Source organism: Ceratocystis lukuohia (assembly GCF_044167205.1).
Source record: "Ceratocystis lukuohia strain C4212 chromosome Unknown Supercontig5_pilon, whole genome shotgun sequence".
NCBI lineage: Eukaryota > Fungi > Ascomycota > Sordariomycetes > Microascales > Ceratocystidaceae > Ceratocystis > Ceratocystis lukuohia.
The window spans coordinates 2,157,612-2,176,939 of record NW_027263524.1 but is presented as its reverse complement, the minus strand read 5'-3'; the positions used below and the strand labels follow the sequence as shown (position 1 = coordinate 2,176,939).

Genomic DNA, 19,328 nt, shown 5'->3' with positions numbered 1-19,328 from the left:
TAAGCGATCATTCGATCGTCTCGTCTGTCCCAGCTCTTTGGATCAGCCTAGCATGGCTGTCTTTATAAAGTCGGCCTCATATCGTCCTCAACCCTAGCTTTCTGTATACTCTTGATCCTAGTTATACAACCATATTTTTTTCATTATTCGATCGACCAAGTTAATATATGCGTGCTACCCTGAAACCCATACAAAACCCACAATGCCCAAGTTCTACTGCTGTGCCAGCCATCCACGCGAAGATGCTTCGATCAGGGAAAGCCTAACAAAATGTCAGCATGAATTACAACATATATGTATGAATATGCATGAAGACGAAAGGGATATTCATCATGTTGAAGACTTCGGTCATTACTCTGAAACATGATTTCTTAATTCTACGTTATTACTCTCAAGTACTATGATGCAAGCCAACCCCCGCTCAGGAAAAAGACCTGATGATAGCCAGTTGCCTATACCAGCAACTTCATGTGCAGCTAAGCGGTTAAAGTATTTCACTACTTCAGCTGGTTCGAGAGAGTGAACCAGGGAGGAGATGATGGCATATTTGGACTGGAGTAAGGCGGAGGATGACTGTATAGAGGCCGAGGTCGCCCGGGAGCTGGGGGATAATCCTCTTGGAACGGGAAGAAGGGCTGTAGCTGACATCTAGAGGATAGATAAAGATACTGAGGAATAACAAGCCTTGCATCTAATGGGTAGAGAGAGATTACATTGTAGTTAGCGAATGGGAATCAAGTGATTAAATGTGAATGCAAAGGCGGCTAAAATAAACGTTATAGAGACAAAGGCTCTCAATTGGCCCTCCCGGAACAAGGAATTGACGGGAGCGGCAGTATTTCTACTTGAGATTTAACAGTAGATATTAGGAGGACGTACTGAATGTCCGGTGAAGAAGAGAAAGAAGGAGAATGAGTGATTATTGATGTTATGTTTGTTTCTATCTAAGTCTAGTCCGAGGGGCGGATCTCGGCCGGTTTATATATCCATTACTACCATGTTCTGGGTCGAGCGCTTGGGCCTTGGATGAAGACCCTTAATGTCTAATGCTAACCCTAACGTACGGGAGAACTGGATCAGGGTCAGAGATCTTGGTAACCATGACTTAGGTTACTGACAAGATTTGGCTGACTGTTAGTGCACAAGCTTGACCGCCTTTGTGGGGCTTGTACCTGTATGTTCAAGCCAATGAGAGTGCGCAAAATCTAATGCCCCCTTAAGCTTGATGCCTGCGTAGTAATTGCCCTAATGGGGGTCAACGCAACGTCGATGATCAGATTATTGTTGTTAGTCTCCTCCCAACTTGGCGGCCCAGGAAATGAGATCCTTAGCAAGTGGCACAGGGCCAAAAGAAGCCGGCTACGGAATGGGGACAAGAGAACTGTAGGTGAGGGGAAAGATAACAATAACCAGAAAGATGTTGATGCGCAAGTGAAGGCGGAATGGAATTATCGAGAAGTGGGGGGTCGAGAAAGGTCGGCGGCAGCGAGGGAAAGGCGATGTGGAAACTGTGGTATGGGTGGCCCCAACTCAACAACACGTCAATCCCTGCAAACAGCCATCGAGCAGAATAATAGTGTTTGGCTTCAATTGATTCATCGTTTTGTCTCCATTCTATATAAAGTCCTGTCTAGAGGGTGACGATATCTTTCGGCCCCACTTTCATTTTCGACTCCGTTTGCATGTACATTGATTATTGTTTTTTTTGTTGGATGAATGACATGGAGGATAAGTATTGTGGGGAATCTGCCTTCAGTCGGATTAACCCTGGGCAAGCCCGGGCATGAACTCCGGCTTCACCAATTCGATCAATCTGTATACCAGCACGGTTCCACGTGCGGTTGTACAGGATCACGAGTGACTTCCCAAGTGAAAAACTGAATTCAGTAGATTATTCCGATATTTTTAGAGTTTTTTCACCTCACATCCTACGCCTCGGTGTCTTTGTAGACCAACCTTTATAAAGTTTTGTGAAAGGGTTCATAGTTCTTCAGCCACAGTAAATGTGGAGATTGGCTGTCAAGGTATGGGGATAGACTCTCCACAACACATGGGTGACTTGAACTTGAACTTGAATATATTTAACGTCTACGGGAATCACAGAGATCAAACGACGCCGGACTGGTTACCGGACAGAAATTAACCCTCTGCAAGGTTCACTATAGAGTTTTGGCGAGCGAAGCGCAATTGCTCCCAAGTTTCCTTGTTGCTCGTTTCCACTCTACCGTGGTTAAAGTACAAAAGGCAAAAAAAAAAAAAAGGAGAAAACAAAGAAAGGAAGGAAAGAACGAAAACAAAATCAAACACCAATCATCCAACAGAGAAACAAAACAGTGAACAACGCGTAGAAAGAATGCAAAAGAAAAGTAGCAAAGAAAAACAGACTCGTACCTCCACACTCCCTCTCCCGGCTGATCACCTTCTCCCACACCGTCCTCTCTCACGTCCCAATGCGGAACACCCTCCACTTAGGGTCTAGTTTCCCTGCCAGATATCTGCAGCTCTTGTCTCCTGTGAGGAGCTTTCGTACAAATCTCATGGACAGGTTCTTCTCATTGCCTAGACATTCCCATGGGTGGGTAAAGGTCTTGGCCTGATCGCACCCTGTGACTGGGCAGTGTAATTCTGCGTTCCTGTGGTTGAGCCGCACGTGATACTCTTTGAAGTCGCCGTGTCCGGAGCGCGCTGCCAGGATCCGGGCGACTGTGCCTCTGTGTAGCCCCTTCATCCAGCCGATGTCGTATGGTCTCGGCCAGTTCAGCGCTCCGCCGAGGTGCTTGATCTTTGGGCAGTTTTCTTTCATCCAGTTTCGGAAGTCGGCTTTAAAGGCTTCATTCCTCCACCTTCTTGCTGCCGTTAGTGACATTGTGGCCTTTGGGACCAGAAGGTCTTCGCTCTTGCAACCCGCTTTGGCCAGCTGGTCGACTGCCTCATTGCCCGGGACTTCGCAGTGTCCTGGGACCCAGTGCACCTTGCCCACCGGCTTATCCAGGGCCAGGTTGTCTGATCCGCCTTGCCATCTTGCGAGGGTGCGGCGGATCTCGTCTATCGCAAGCTGCGAAGTGCCCGGTTTTTGCATCCTCCGGCCAATCCGCTTTACCACTCCCAAATTGTCGACACATAGGTTCAGGCCTTCTGCTTGTGAGGGGGCGACTTCAGCGGCCGCTTTGACTGCCTTTAGGGCAGCAATCGCTTCCGCATCCGCCACTTCTCTGTATCTGCCGCATGAGCCCTTGCCCTGTGCGAGTATTTTGCCCCGGAAGTAGACAGCCCAGCCTGCTCCAGTGTCTCCATCACTGTTACGTGAGCCGTCTGAGTAGGCCCACATCGTCTCTTGTGACTCCTTGCTGAGCAGGTCCAGGTGAGCCTTGGCTGCCTCTTCTTTGCTCAGTTTCTCTGCCAGCGACTCGGCTGGACCTTCCTGTTCTGGCCGGAGTTTCGTCGAGTCCCTGATCGGGTGTGGTAACAGGGCCTTTGCCTCATCGATGCTCCCGTCAATCGTCGTCCAGTACAGAGGGTGGTCTGCACACATGGGTGACTAGGGCAGGGCTTATGTGTCAAGTGCTAGCAGTAGCCTGCCAGGCGCCAATAGGAGCATCATATATGGCGTATAAACGGATTTAGAGCTCAGTCCTTGATAAAAAAAAAAGAATATATCAGCACGTAAATCACCTTGGCTGATTAAAAACCAAGTCCTGTATCTTTACACACATCATATGCCATATACTTACATAGTGTTATGTCATGGAGAGCTAGAATTCCTCCACTGAGTTAAAAGCACAAGATCTATCCCTTGTCAACAGTTGCATATCGAAATTTTGTTACCAGTTTCTATTCATGTTTAGACAAAGAAGCTAGCCGGCCGGGCTTAAGATAAAACGACAAGAGGTGGCTTATGTAGATGACGTGGCGTTACCGCTAACAGAGCAGCTCTAATCCAATTTATGTGATTGAATGATCTTTAGCCTGTCCCAGCCTGCAGATAATCAATAGCATTGCCATGTTGATTGCTAGGCTTTGAGACTGCGCAATTCTACGCTACCCGTCTCTTAAACGAACTGTATGGGATACTTGCGTGCTAAACGAAAGCTACCACGATGTCAATCACGTCGTGCCAAGCATGCCCCACCCTTTTCTAGTGAGTCCGACATTGCTAGCACTGTCTTTGCTTTAGTTTTGCGTCGTCTCTGCGGGATTGATGGAAGCATAGTATTTGGTTCAGCATTTGATGAAACCATGCTTAGTGGTAGAGGCTGGATTCATCGAGTCAAAGCTGATGTACAAGACGCTAAATAGCCACACATGGTTATGCGACGAATGGGTGGCACGTAGGTCAAAGTTGCTACCGTGTGGACAGGTAAATGATGAAGGGCTAGACCAAGATAGAAAAGTAGGCACAAATGGCAGAAAGCCCGGCGGAAGATAAAAGAAGGGACACTGCCGACAAGCATTTTATATAGTTTCTTCATTTCCCCCCATCTGGCAATAAAGTCATCTTAACCAGTAAACTACGTATTATCTACAAGTCCCGCAACAAATAATGTATCTATCAAGGTTACTTTGGAAAAAGGACTGACTACTATTTGACCTACAAAGCTGATTTCATAGATTGAACTGTGAGTTGAGGTCGGTTACACGAAAAAAAACACAATATATAGTGAAGCTCAAACAAAGTCACCTAATACTTGCCCATATGAAGGCTGGCATTCCATAACGACCGATGCGCGAAGATGAAAGTTTGGGATATATGTCGGTAACCTGAGCCAGCGCTTATTGGGCTGTTGCCCCTGACTAAGTTCGGCGAGGTGCTCTCACTAGCAATCACAACCTGAAATGATTCGGATAGTCGCTTGTAGTGAATGTGAAACGACGAGCCATTTCATGGCCTTTGCTCAGTCCAGGCGCTTAGGTGAAGGTTACTTCAGAGATCCACATTTAGAGAGACAAGATACAACTGAGAAACCACGGATCACTCGTCTTCCACTTTCAGGACGTGCAGTACGCCCTTGCAATTTGTACTACACATATATCTATATAGGAACTTACGAATGGGATTAGCGCTATTTTATAACCATCTATTTTGAAAAATGAATACTTAAATTTCACTGCTTTCATGTTAGCTATGCAAGTTTGCCATGAACAAACGATTTATCTTGAGAATTAAAAGCATTCCAAAGAGGTCATCCTCAAGCTACTTTATTAACTGCCTGAGGAAGACCTAAGAGGAAATTACAAACCTTGCAAGAGTCGCAATCAGGCATCTTGCTCCATAAGTACCAAAGCCAGTTGGAAAGCCGAGTGGTTAGTAAAAGTGAGGCCCCTCACTGAGATTTTGATATATTTTGTTCGCCCGTTTATTATGCCTGTGGCCGTGAATTCTTTACCTCTATCCGTGGTGTAAAACCTCTCTCCTTGCTTAGAGATCCGTCTCGATGTACACAAAGTGGTCCTGCAATAAAACGTGGCAGCACTCAGACCGAAAACAGCAATTTCAGTGGCTGGGAATATAGGTACTTGGAATGGAACTTGTCAAGCTACTTTAGATGAAGCCAGCATGCTAACTATAAGATACCTGCCTCGCCTCCTCGTGCAAAGGGAAATAGATAGACTTTTCATTCACAGCAGTCAAATTCTCTTTCAGCAACACTTGCATTCTTCAGTCACTTTGAGTGTCTGGTTTCATGACCAGCTTCACAAGCGTGAGTCCCTTCACGCCCATCAAATGGCAGTTATCTCTACGTATCTGTCATATGATGGGGAGAAGCAGTAGAAGCCCCTCAAAAGTGGCCTCTCACCCCACAAGAACCCAAGCTCAAACATTGTGGGTGGTGACCGACACATGTCTGGTGTAAGTTTACAACATTACATTGTACTTCCGTGAGAAACGCATCAGGCCAACAGCACAATCAGAATCCTTGTTGGGGTCCTTTAATTGACAGTCTAATTGACTTGTAAGTACTCATTTGCGGCGCCGTGCAGCGAGAAACTGACATTGTATAGCGTCCATTGTGCCAGCCTTGATGGAGTGAGCGTGATAAAACACGGAGTCTGACCCTCCATGGGCCTGTATGAAAACGCATGCATGTTTGACAATGCTGCAGGGTTGAGGTGACACAAACCAAATATCTGGCATGTGAGGTTATGGTCCAAATACTAACACTGGTCAAGTGTTGATAGGACTACACTTCTTTGCCATGTATCGCAAAGTTCCGCGTTGTCAATTACCAGTGAACATCAGAGGCGAGTCTGAAAAAAATCCCGCAACTCCCTTGCTCTCGAGACTATATTGCTGCTCACTCGTGCGAACCATCCGATCCACAGGAACCGATAATTATTGAATATATTAACGACCTAGACTCCCAAAAATCTCCCCCTTCTTGGGTGAGGGGGAAGTGGGTAATTGACTACTCGCCGACTGCGAAACATCTCCCGTCAGCATGCGCTGGGCCTCTAACCTCATCAGTTGGCAACAGGATCTCAAGACGCGCTTTAATCGGACATAAAACCACTATAAGGCTAAGTACGAAAGTCGGGACCTTATTCTTCAAGATCGATGTGCTGCCTGATTAAGTTGGTAGCCCAGCGCTTGCTGACGGCTGCCGCTTGGCGGTCCGCGAGTAGTCAATTAACCACTTTTTCTTATTCGAAAAGACAGGGGGTGGGTGGTCCCTCGATAGTCTAGGTCAGTAATATATTCAATAACTATCTGTTCTTCTAGATTGGATAGTTTTCGCAAGTTAGGGACAGCATGATCTTAAGAAAGGTTGCTAGGATATCGATTTTAGAGCGTACTAGGCGGCGTGACTTTATGTATTCTTGCATCGGAATAGACAAGGTCATTTTTGGATCACTTCGAAGAGCTGGAAGGACAGGAACTATGGTTTTTTTTTCCTTAACTGTAGCACACTTGGTGGTTGAGAATTAGTTGGATAAAAGGAAAGCAGGCGGGGTCGTGGGACTTTGTTCAGGCTCACTCTCAATTCCGGCTTGCTCATGTATTTTAATCTGCACAGTTGGATCGGTCACTTGTCACTTGTCACTTGGTCTGATTGGGGTCGTCTGGGAAGATTTAGAAAACATAATATACTTTCCTTTTTTCTCTTATTATAACCGTAGCTACTTGTGTCTAGGGAGTACTCTATACTGTGTATCTACGTGTGATTTGGGTTTGAGAAGAAGAAAGTGCCGGCATGCCGAAGTAGTCAGCTAGCCCGTAAACCTATATCAGTTTGTTTTGTTTTGAATATTAAACCTCCCGATACAGCCTAAAGCCCTGCCATGCTGTGGTGAAAAATCTAGGCTCGAGACTCGCTCACTCGAAATTCTTTTCAAAGAGTGAGCGTGATAATATGCCATTTGATGGGAAGCAAAAGAAGGTTACTTTTTGATACTATTCGAGATTTCTGGGCTTATCCGCATGATAAAAGCTAAGAAGGACGGTTGTCTATCCTTCCATTTTCACTGCCAAGAGTAGTATTTAAATCAATATTTATCGTGTATTATTTTGAGAAGGCCATATTCTTGGGTATCGTGTATCTGTTCCACCTTTCAATGCTCGCTTCCTACGCCTATCGCTCTGTTTCAGTATCAAATGGCAAAATTGCTACAATATGCCTCATGCTCCAAGGTGTACCTTGCGAAGGGCATCTGCGGGGACCGCTGTTGATGGGTTGAAGAGTATATTCCTTCTTTAGTAACGTGAATGCTAAGCATGCCACCCAATCATGATAGCCCTCAAAGGTTTGCAAACATACACTAGAAGTTGCATCCCAGATCTTGACTGTCTTGTCCCTTGACCCTGATGCCAGTCGCTTCCCATCATTTGATAACACTACTGATAACACACAATCATCATGGCCCTCAAGAGTCCGTAGGCAGGCATCCCAGTTTTCTTCAACCTGTGGTTTCGGCTCAATCCAGTCCAGTTCTTGATGACTGTATATTCGCCTGATCAAGCTATTTGCGGGCCTAGATACAAAGAGTGAGACATGAACCTGCAAAAGCGCAATCTCAATAACCCCCTCATAAGAAAAGGGTTTGAGCAATGCGAATCATGGCCATCTCAGCCACGCAATTTTCCGAACTCACTACTCCCAAAAGTAAGTAACAAGTGCCCAGATGTGTGAGCCTGGCAAAGAAACTACAGATACATGCATAAGTAAAGAGACTGGCCACCACCTTTCTATACATGTCACAAGCGCTGTGAAATGAGTTCACAAGACTACTGCTAGATAAAGCTTATTCAGCCTTCAGACATTGACCAGTAAAGGTGTCACAGAAGTGCAATCAAGCCAAAGGCACCAAGATTTTTGTCTTAATGATAATGCAAAGCCATTCTCCAGATATACTACTATGATAGAGTATCTCTAGGTGCCAGTAACCCAAGTCAGGGTTATCAGGATTTCTAACCCTGATCCGGTTCATCTAAGCGTTAGGGTTAGTATCAGACATAAAAGCCCATGTGCTTGATCTAGACAATGAATAGATAAATCAGTTCAGATCCAATCTTCAGGCAAGAAATAGATAGACACAGAACAACTTGAATAATCACTTATTCTCTCCTTCTAGGATATTCAGTACGTCTTCCTAATATCTACTGTTGCTAGGAGCTAATCATGTAACGTATATGATAAGCGAGCGACGCACTTTTATCAACCCTCTGAATTAAATTCGCAATAGAAACACCACAATCTATCTAATGAATTAAAATTGATCACTATACTATTCTCTGTTGACCTCAACTGTCTCCTGACAGGTCGTTACATTATGTCCGGTCTTTCTGCAAATACTACACTGCCGAACCTTTGCTCCTTGTGACCTTCCGCGACTACCTCTTGAGGATTCAGCTGCTACCTGTGCATCAATATCTATCTGATCAATTGATTGTAATGCTTCCCCTATAGTCACAGGCCCTTCTTTTTGCATCCTAGTCCTTTTTCTCCTCCGGCGTCGTCCTACTCTCTTATTCTCTTGTTCAAGTTGTCAAACCCTTTCCTGTAGTAAGACCATCTTGTTTATAATAACAGTCGTTTCCCTCTCAAAATGCTTCATGGCTTCAATTATTAACTCCAGGGAGCTGCTCTTATGATTTCTAATCCTTCCTTGCAGATAATTAGAATGCGATTGGGTCTCTAGCACTGTCTTTGGGGTCCTGGCAGTCCAAGGGGTCGATGATATATGTTTCCCAAGGAGATACCAGTGAGACTAACTTGAGGAGCCCTCGCCGGGTAGGGCCTTGGACAAATATTCATCACGAAAAGATGAACTATCTCTGTTGTCACTTTCATTACCAATACCAAAAGCTAGGTGGAATTTTTGCTAGGACCAGTGTATTTAGGCAGGCTTGTTCGGGGACTTCTAACGCTTTGTAGCGAGCTATTAGCTGATTGATGATTTCCTGTATGATGACGATAATAATTGATAGTTGCACAAAGGCGTTCCCGATTCCAGTCTCAGGTACAGGTTTCACTGAACAGGAGTGAATGGATTGTCCACAATGGGCCTAAAATTTTTGTAGTAGACAACACTACCATCATAAAAAGAAAAGGAAGAGAATATTACACCAGCATTAGGTGAAATACCTAGGAATTTCTGAGTTTGATGGTATTTTCACGGCAATACTCCTCATATCAAGGACATTCTTCAGTTTAAAAACCTCTGGGAAGATGGAGTAACCCTAAACAGCCCTAACATTTCGGTCTATACGACGAAAACAACCAACCCAATTGACAATAAAACTGTAGAGCACTGGTTTGCACTAGGTAGTAATGCCCAGACGCACTATGTAGATGGCCAGACTGATGCTAATGTAGTCAGTGTCGCTAAATATGCCATCGATTTGGAGATGGCAAACGTTGCTGAACTCATAGAAGCTAAGAGTGAGGAAGAAACATTTCACAAAGTGAAGCAAGTGGGAGCTAACAAGCCTGCAGAACGACTTGAAAAAAGAGATAACGCACTGCAGGGAAATCATACAAAAAAGCAATGAAAGCATGGAGGGAAGGCCACTGAGTGAGAATGCAAGCATGCTATGGCCCACAAGTTCATAGCCATGGAAGAGAAACAGGGCACGCATACCTGTGGCTGGCTGAAAAGATCAACAAGCTATGCAACTAGGCCATCCCAACACCTAAAGGGGATGTCAATTTGAAGGTGCTAGCAGGCTGTGTATCTCCCGAGTTCAGAGCAAAGTTCCTGAATCTACAGCATAGAGGCTCTATCCCAGGCAGTGCTGAAAGCAAAGGAATGGAAAAAAGAAGCCTGCAAACAATGAAACCAATAAACCTGGCTGGGACTGTGGTAAAAAGGCAGGACGCAGCCATCAGCAAGCAGTCATATGTAATGATAGCTGAGCAGGCCAGTGGTGAATCGAAACAACCAGTGCCTCTGAGAGAAAGCTGGATCGAAACCTCCTGGCAAGAAAGTGGGCAGAAGGGTCTATGTCCTTGCCTGGACTTACAGGGAAACAGCCGCTAACTCTGCTGACTCTATGATTGTCAGGATTTTCAGAGACACACCAAAGAGTTCAAAGTACTTCAGCAAGGCGTTCTACGCTTCTTCTAGTGGAGTGTTCCGCTCACTGGTCTGTTACACTTACTGGTAAATTACGTTATGTCTGATATTAACCCGAATGTTCGGCTGAACTTGGTAAGGGGCAACAATCTTGAGACCCGAGATTCGGGTTACAAGGCAAAATGCCGGCGAGGTTGACGCCCCTCGATTTCTTATGGCCTCATGGTATTACGTTTATGGCACTGGATGGACTGTGAACGTTGGCCTATATATAATAGCTTGAATATAATAGCTTGAAGTTGGAGGCTTCAAGAGAATCCTGCGGCCTCGTATGAAACACCCTAGGCCTTTCTCGGCTTTTCTCCTAAGAGCACTCATGTGTTTCTTGGAAGAGAATTGTTCTTCTCATGGTCGATATCTTTCAAATGTGTGGTGAATACCATCGGCAGTCCCTAGAAATGTAGATACTTGCAAGCTAAGCTATCAAAACTATACACTATCTTTATACATGGAGATAGAGGCAAGGCTCTAAGTTTAAAAGTGTGTGAACTATCATGTTATGTGTCCATATCAAGGCTGAGTAGATACATCTACATCATAGTATTTCTGTCGAGATAATGGGATGGCTTCCTTTTACTTACATCGACAATGTTGGTTATACAAATTGGAAATTTCACTGTTCACAATCCTCTTTTTACTAGCTACCGGGGGCGGAAGAACATGAAGCCCGCAAGATTCCATAATGCTTATTGCTTGAAACTAGAGGATTTAGGGTTATTAGCTTAAATAGTCATCGGGTCGAACACATTTCCCGATGCCCCTCGCATTAATTATGCCAATTTGATATAATAACAAAAGAAAGTCTATTTAGAATAACGACATATCAAGTCGTTTGCTTAAATATAGTCAAGTTCAACTAGAATAACGACAGTTCAGTTTGTCAGATGATTCTACATCTTCTAAGCAGATTCTTCCATTATAGGCTGTTTTCCTACAACTGCCTCAGTGCTGGATATCTGCTTCAGTCCACTTGGACCGACCACCACTTTATCAAATTTCTTACCTCATGTATTATTGCCCGTGTCCCCTTTGCAAACTGGTTGATAGCATCATAAACTGGTGTCGGAGAGCTTACTTTATCATGGGCTATTCGATCCTTGGGATAGGCAGACTGTGAGAGCGCTTGTGTCGAGTTGTGGGGTGTCAAAGAGACCGAAGTGTCCGTCCTTCAGGGAGAGGGCCAGCTGGCCTTAGAGCCTGTAACTTAATATCCAGCTTTAACAGGACTAGGACTGCCTGAGGGCCAGGGGCACCGGTCGCATATATGATTAAAACAAGTCTTGAGCTCTGACAGTCGCTGGACCAAGTGTCAAGCCCAGTCCACATTGCATATTGAGACCAGAAGGTCGGCTATTTCTTAAACGCCACTAAGCCAGGGGGAAATCCTCCCAAATCTGGGTCAATAATGAACTTGACTAGTCTCTTCTTCGAGTGGAGTCAATCACATAGATCCTGCCAAGCGCGTCGTCCCTTCATTTTAGCGTATAAGGCGCTAAGACTGACTGTGTAGATCTTGGCGACCTCTCGAATACCGAGTTTTGGGTATTATTTGATAGTGGCGACAGCAAGGACGAGATTGGCTTCTTTAGAATTTGAAGACATTATTGATGGTTTGAGTAGAGTGGTTTGAAAGATGGATGTGTGAGAGTCTGAGTGAAGTGTTCCGCTCACTGGTCTGTTCCGCACATTGGCAAATTACGTTATTCTTGAACGTACATTACAAATGAGCGCTCAATATTTCTCCCGGCCACCATTTTCTATCTTTCAAGTAAACTTTTTCCATCACAGATCATGCCGTGATCAATTAATGAGGCAAATATCAATCTTGCCCCTGAAGCCCTTAAGAAAGACCCTAAGTTAAGTCTCTATTGCGCTTCATGGATCTACAATGTCTTTCATTGTACTCACGACGCCAATGCAATTGCATCCCGTCACGACGTGAGACCACCCCTGGCTCATGAAGACAATTCGATCCAGAGGAGCAGGTTATTGTTCAGTTCATTCTAGACTTGGATATACGAGGATTCCCCCCGTGACTACGTAATGTTGAAGAAATGGCCAGCCGACTGCTCGCCGACAGCGACGGGTTAACCGTTGGCAAGCACTGGGCTTCTAACTGTGTGAAACGACAGCACAGCCAAGCCTCAAGATACGTTTAAATCGTAGATACGACTACAAAAGGGCCGAATGTGAAGACACAGCCATTATTGGCAGTTGATTCACACTTGTGGAGAGCTCAATCACAACATATGGTATCAGCCTAGCTGATATGTATAACTTTAATGAGACTGGCTTTATCATGGATGTACTCAGAAAGACATATGATTCAGAAATTGAGCACCTGAGAACGTGCTCAATAACCCTTTTTTCCAAGACTGAGTTCTTATCAGCTGTCCATGCCACCCATCAAGCCGCTGTGCCACGGAGTAATATGGAGTGAAGTTTTGGAGGGGCTGGACATGTTCGCATCAATTCATAAATGTTATATCAAAGCTTAATGTGCAGCTACGAACTCCAACACCTGGTACGTAGGAGGCCGGCCTCCCCAACTCCCCGACTCCCCGACCCCCCGACTCCCCGACCCTTGGGTCTCAAAGACCACAAAGACAGTGCTTGAGGCCAGCTGACAGCCTGAATACCTCGAAAGACGAGCAAGTCAGCATCAGAGCAGCTCCCCCTCAACAATTCCTGAGGCTCTTGAGCCATTTTCAAAGGGAACAAGGTCAATAATGCATCATAATGCCATATTGAAGTCTGAGAACTAGATGTTTCGACCTATCGAGAAGTGATAGTCAGGGGAGGTCGGGGCCGGCGAGAGAAAGGCGGTATGGAGTCCGTAGTAAGGCTGGTCTGAACGCAAGAACATGTCAAATTGTTTTTGGGATATCTAGAGAAAAGAATAGTAATTAATTTTAATGAATAACATCCTTTATTCCTTTGTTTTTAAAAAAAAGAAAAAATCACCAAGGTCCAGGAGACGGTGCTGAGAGACCTTGATGGTAACTGCTGGTCTTGGCTCAAGTATTGATGGGCTAATTAGTAAGTATGATTCATTTCCAGGTAGCTAGTTGACAAACTTACCGAAAGATACTCCGAATGCATTTGGGTCCTATAAATTGATATGGCCTGGAGGAATGACTCCATGTCGATAAATAAGTATAATTTTACAAGATAAGCATATATATCTCAAGTCATGATGGCGGGTTGGATTCCCCCCCGAGTCCAAGAACGAGCCTGATAAAGCACATTAACTTGTAGAAAGATATACCTGTGCTTGTTTTATTGTAGCACAGTTCAATAGAACTTTGTCTAACATGAACATAGCGGTAGAAAATGAGGACTTCGATGATCAGGATACATCACTACCCCCCTACTCTTCAATCAAGCATTAGATAGACACAAAACAACATCATTAATTACTTATTCCTTCTTCTTACCACTCTAAGGACATTCAGTGCGTCCTCCTAATATCTACTGTTAGGACCCTAATGTGAAAATAGGACAAGATGAGATTAGCCTTGCTAGAGTATGCAGGTGAGCCGGGCTATAGAAGTGGCTCTACATATCGGAAAATATCAAGGCATTGGGAACACATTGTAGGCATTAATGCTGAAAACAGATAGTTAGGTTCAGTTTAGAAGGGAAGTTTGACTGAAGGATGGATGGGTATACAAACTAGTACGTAATCCACTGCTTCCACGACTACAATACCATAGCCAAAGGCTATCAACAAGTAAGTTTGTGCAAGTCTACGGAAAGGCCTCCATGTGCTCTGTGGCCCATTACCTGGGAAAGGTACCTTGATGTAGAAGTATCAATGGCTTCACATACTCGACTAAGTTTTGCTGATGAGGCTATTTAGGCATGTATATAAGACCTTTCCTTCCGCCATGAAAAGCAGTCGTTTTACTACTTCTTCACATCTACATCAGATCTCCAACTCCACACACTTACCATTCATTACCTTCAGTCCTCCCTCTGAACCCCCATTTCTACTACATTCTTCTTTCCGATCTTCCTCTCTTCACAAGTCTCAACTTCATTTCTACCAATAACCAGACCAACAAAATGCAACCCTGGACTGTTACCTTCCTTCTCGCTCTTGCTAGCACTGCTATTGCAATGCCTGCTGTTGATGTTGAGCCTGTTGTTGATGTAGCCGATGCCCCTGGTAGCCTTGTTGCCAGAGGCTATAAGGACTGTTGCAGTTGGTATAAAGGCTGCTGGTGTACAGATACCTTTGATGGAACTCGACGTGCTGTCGCATCGAAGAACTGCAAGAAGGCGCCCACCTGTGACCCGTCATCATTGCCCGCAAACATGAGAGGATCTACTTCGTAGCCACGAGGCCGACTTCTCTGATTACATGATGCGGGTTGCTCTACACATGCACCCAGATTTTCTAGTGTTCGACATCCACAATGCACGGCTCTGCCTTATTCTTTCTAGGTTCGCAGTTTCGCTTGGTGTTCTTTAGGATTTTCATATAATAAACAGTATTTGACTACAATTGAGATTCTCTTATACTTAGTAAAACGCATCACACTAAGCGATTCAATTGCTGAATGTTTACAATAGTTATCCGGTTTAGCAATAACGTACATGTACCCCGAGCGCCGCCCTCTCTCTCCTACACCTAACTTTTCATTTTACCAATTGATTCTCAACAAGCTAAGATGTCAGCTACTACTATCGAAGCTAGAACCCTTCTTGCCCTTCAGGCTCTTCAAAATAACCCAAATCTAAGTTTCCGACGCGCCGCAAGGACCTATACAATTTGTGAGCGTCGACTATGTCGCCGCCAGCACGGCATCCAATCTCAAAGCGATACGTTCAATAAATCGCATCGACTATCTGATCTAGAGGAACAGATCCTTAAGCACTTTATTCTCAACCTAGATTCTCAAGGATTTCCTACTCTAGTCTCATTGTGTTAAAGAAATAGTTGATCAATTGCTTGCCGACCGTGACGCGCCACCCGTCAGCACACGCTGGGCTTCAAAGTTCGTCAAACAACACCCAGACCTCGAGACGCGTTTCTTTTCGGAAATACGATTACCAGAGAGCTAAGTGCCAAGGTCCAACCAATATCCGTGATTGGTTTCAGCTTGTGGCAAACACGATCGCAAAGTATAGCATCCGATCAGATGATATCCATGACTTTGACGAGACTGGTGTCCTTATGGGCATGATTACAAGCGGAATTGTTGTCGTAGGCTCAGAAAGGCATTCAAAGCCAAAATCAGTGTAGCCTAGAAACCGGGAATAGATTACAGTAATCCAAGCAATTAATGTGGAAAGCTAGTCGATCCCGCCGTTTATCATTAGTGCGGGCCAATATAACCTCACCAACTAGTACCAAGAGAGCAACCTCCTAGGCGATTGGGCTATTGCAACGACCCAAAATGGCTGGACCGATAACAAGACTGGCCTCGAGTGACTCAAGCCCTTTGACCAGCACATGACCAATCGATCAATTGGTTCCTATCGTCTCTTGATCCTCAATGGCCACGAAAGTCACCACTCCATCGAATTCAAGAGATATTGCGATGACAATATGATCATCTGGCTTTGTATGCCACCTTATTCATCTCATCTACTTCAGCCCCTTGACGTTGTGTACTTTAGTGTGCTACAGAGTGCCTATGGGAAAGAAATATAGCATTTGATCAGATGCTCTATTACACGTGTTTCAACGACCAAGTTCTTTCCAGCCTTTTACAGTGCATTTTAGGCCACCATGACAGAAAAGAAGAGTGTTCCTATTCGCACCATAACAGTTTCCTACTCGCACCTGAAAATTTAATGTCCCACATACCACCAAGTAATTGAACCAATCACATAACCAATTTGACAATAATCTACCCAATAAAATAGTCACATATCTTTTTAAAGTGTAACCAAACTTGACACTGCAACCTTTAGTGAAGATGAAGTCAGTGTCTTTCTATTATCTCAGTCTGTCTGCGAAGGTCAAACAATCATCCCATAACCATCCCCTGTTATACAGTCGATTCCTGACCAAAGCTACTGCCATACAACTGCCTCAACCACAAAAGGTATCACAGGAAGCACTGAAGGAGGGACCACAGGAGGCGGAGGGAGGCAAGGAGGCTACATACAACACTCAGCACAAGAGGCCCAGAATAGACTTTCTTGAATTGAGGAGGAAAGGGATGTTGTAAAGTGGGGCTAGTACGACTATTTGATTGACCGGTGTAGGTTTTAGGGTTCAGGGTCACATGACAATCGGACCCTGACCCCGCTCTGAGATAGACTTACGAAGCGCCAGCTTCGGAAGTCTGTCACAGAGTTTGCTTCCTTCTTCATCAAGCTTTTAGAATCAGAGAATCGACCTATATTTTATGATAGCTATTCATACGAGACTCACGTATTTATACGCATCAACGTGAGTGATTATAGCGCTTGTTTACTGTGGTCAATAGTCGCAGGGTTACAACTGCCGTATCATAGACGCAGGCGTAACACCCACACCGGACTTTTGTTAATTTAGGCATGTTATTGGTTCAATTACTTGGTGTAATGTGGGGCATTAAATTTTTATGTGCAAGTAGAAACACTCGAAAAGAACATCAAGGCATCATTCAAAGGAGCCGGGCTTCTCAAAGCTTGAAGCCCAATCTCAGTCTGAATACCTTCAGAGATAGATCAGAAGACGCCAAAGTAGCTCTCCAGAGTCAATTCTTGAACCCCTAAAGTCTCTTGGGAAGGGCACAAAGGCAGTTATGCATCGGGTTGCCCTATTAGCTGCTGAGAACAAAGACCTTCGGGAGGCAAATGAGATAATTAACCAGCGCCAGCGGGCAAAAAGAACTATGCTACAGAATAGAGGGGTTAAGGCAGTAGAGTAAGGAAGGGAAGCAATTGATCAGATGGATATTGATGCGCAGGTAGTGGCCGAATCATCGCGGAGTAGTGGTCAAGGGAGGTCAGCGCAGCCGGGTATTCAGCGTTGTGGTGTCCGTGGCCATAATGCAAGGACTTGTCAAGTAGTGATTGAGACATCTGAGGAAGACTATAGTCAGTAGTTTTGATTGATCAAATAGGTTGTGGTGTTTTTATTGCGATTTCTATAAAAGAGGCTAAGAAAAGTGCGGCGCTCGGTGTACTCTGGCTCTCGGTGTACTCTGGCGCTCGGTGTACTCTGGCGCTCGGTGTACTGCGGCGCTCGGTGTACTGCGGCGCTCGGTGTACTGCGGCGCTCGCGGTACGTGTACGTTATCACTAAATCAAAGGATATGTTGTGAAACTTAGCTAACAGTATATATTAGGAGAACGTAGTGAACGTCCTGTAAAGAGGCGAAGAAAGAATAAGTGATTATTGAATTTTTCCCGTATCTATCTACGTCTTGCCTGAAGAGCGGATCTTCAGCTAGTTTATCTATCCATCACTACCTTGTATAGATAAAACATATAGTCCTTAGAAGGAGATCCTTAATGTCTGATACTAGCCCTAACGTTTAGGTGAACTAGATCAGAGTCACCAATCATCGTAACCCTGACTTAGGTTAACATGCATGTATAGTATAGTGAGTGAAACAAAAACCCCTCAACCTATGATGTCACAGGCTCATTATAATGATAGAATGCTTGTCACCCTTCAAGCCCTTCAACATAACCCAGAATTGAAACCCTAATGTGTCGTAGTGATCTATACAGTCAACCTAACAACCCTCTAGTGTCGACGGAAGGGCATCCAACCCTACGGCGATATTATCCCTAAATTACACAATCTATCCGATCCAGAGGAAGAGATCTTCATTGACTTTATTCTTGACCTAGATTTGCGAGGATTGCCCCTCGTCTGTGAGGTGTGAAATGGATGGCTGATCAACTGCTTGCAGAGCCTGACCTTGGGTTTCAAACTTCGTCAAGCGACAAGTAGTGCTCAAGACATGTTTTTTTTTTCAGAAGTATAAGTACCAGAGAGCTCAGTGTAAGGACCCAGCTACTACCCATAACTAGTTCACATTTGCGGTGAGCACGATTGCAAAGTATGGCATCTGATCAGATAATATCTATAATGTTGACAAGAATAGCTTTGTGAAGGGCATGATTCATAGTAGAATAGTCATCAGAGGTACAAATAAATGTGGAAAGCCAAAATTAGTGCAGCCTAGAAACCGGGAATACATTTTAGTCATTCGAACGATTAATGTAGATAGCTCAGTGATCCCACCGTTTATCCTAGGTGCAAGCTAATATGGTCAAAGACCTTGAACAGGCGAATGAGATGCAAAGTAAGCGCCGGCGGATAAAAAGACGCCGACTACCGATAACAGGGGTAATGCCAGTAGCGGAAGGAAATCAAGCAATTGATCAAATAGATATGGATTAGTAGACAGCGACCGAATCGCCGACAAGTGGTGGTCGGCGAGGGCCGGTGCGACTGGGAGTTTAGCACTGTGGTGTCTGCGGCAAGCCTGATCATAATATAGGAGCATGATAAGTAGTAATTTAAGCATCTGGGGAAGAGTACAGTGAATAATTTGGGTTGTTGCGTTTTTGTTTTGATTTCTAGGAAGAAGGTTGAGATTTTTGTTTCACTCGCTATACTGCTTCGCTCACTGTACATGTACGTTTCTGGCATTATCCAACTTGCTCTGTGGTTTTTGTTTTTAATGTCGACTTCAGTTATAAAACAACAAGATACGGTTGCGTTTTGTGCATGTCCTTTAGTCTTGCCACACTTTTCTTATCTAATCATTATAGGCGTCGCTTGACAAGCTCTGGCA

The 19,328-nt window shown here is 44.6% G+C and overlaps 1 protein-coding gene across 1 annotated transcript; it reads right to left on the bottom strand.

The window, feature by feature from the left end:
- Positions 1-2,440: 2,440 nt before the first annotated feature.
- Positions 2,441-3,532, bottom strand: HOO65_050470 (putative double-stranded RNA/RNA-DNA hybrid binding protein; the record flags this gene model as incomplete). The annotated part of the gene is made up of 1 exon (XM_071000907.1): positions 2,441-3,532. The coding sequence occupies one exon, from the start codon at positions 3,530-3,532 to the stop codon at positions 2,441-2,443; it is 1,092 nt and encodes a 363-aa protein (XP_070858529.1).
- Between the last annotated feature and the right edge of the window lie 15,796 nt (positions 3,533-19,328).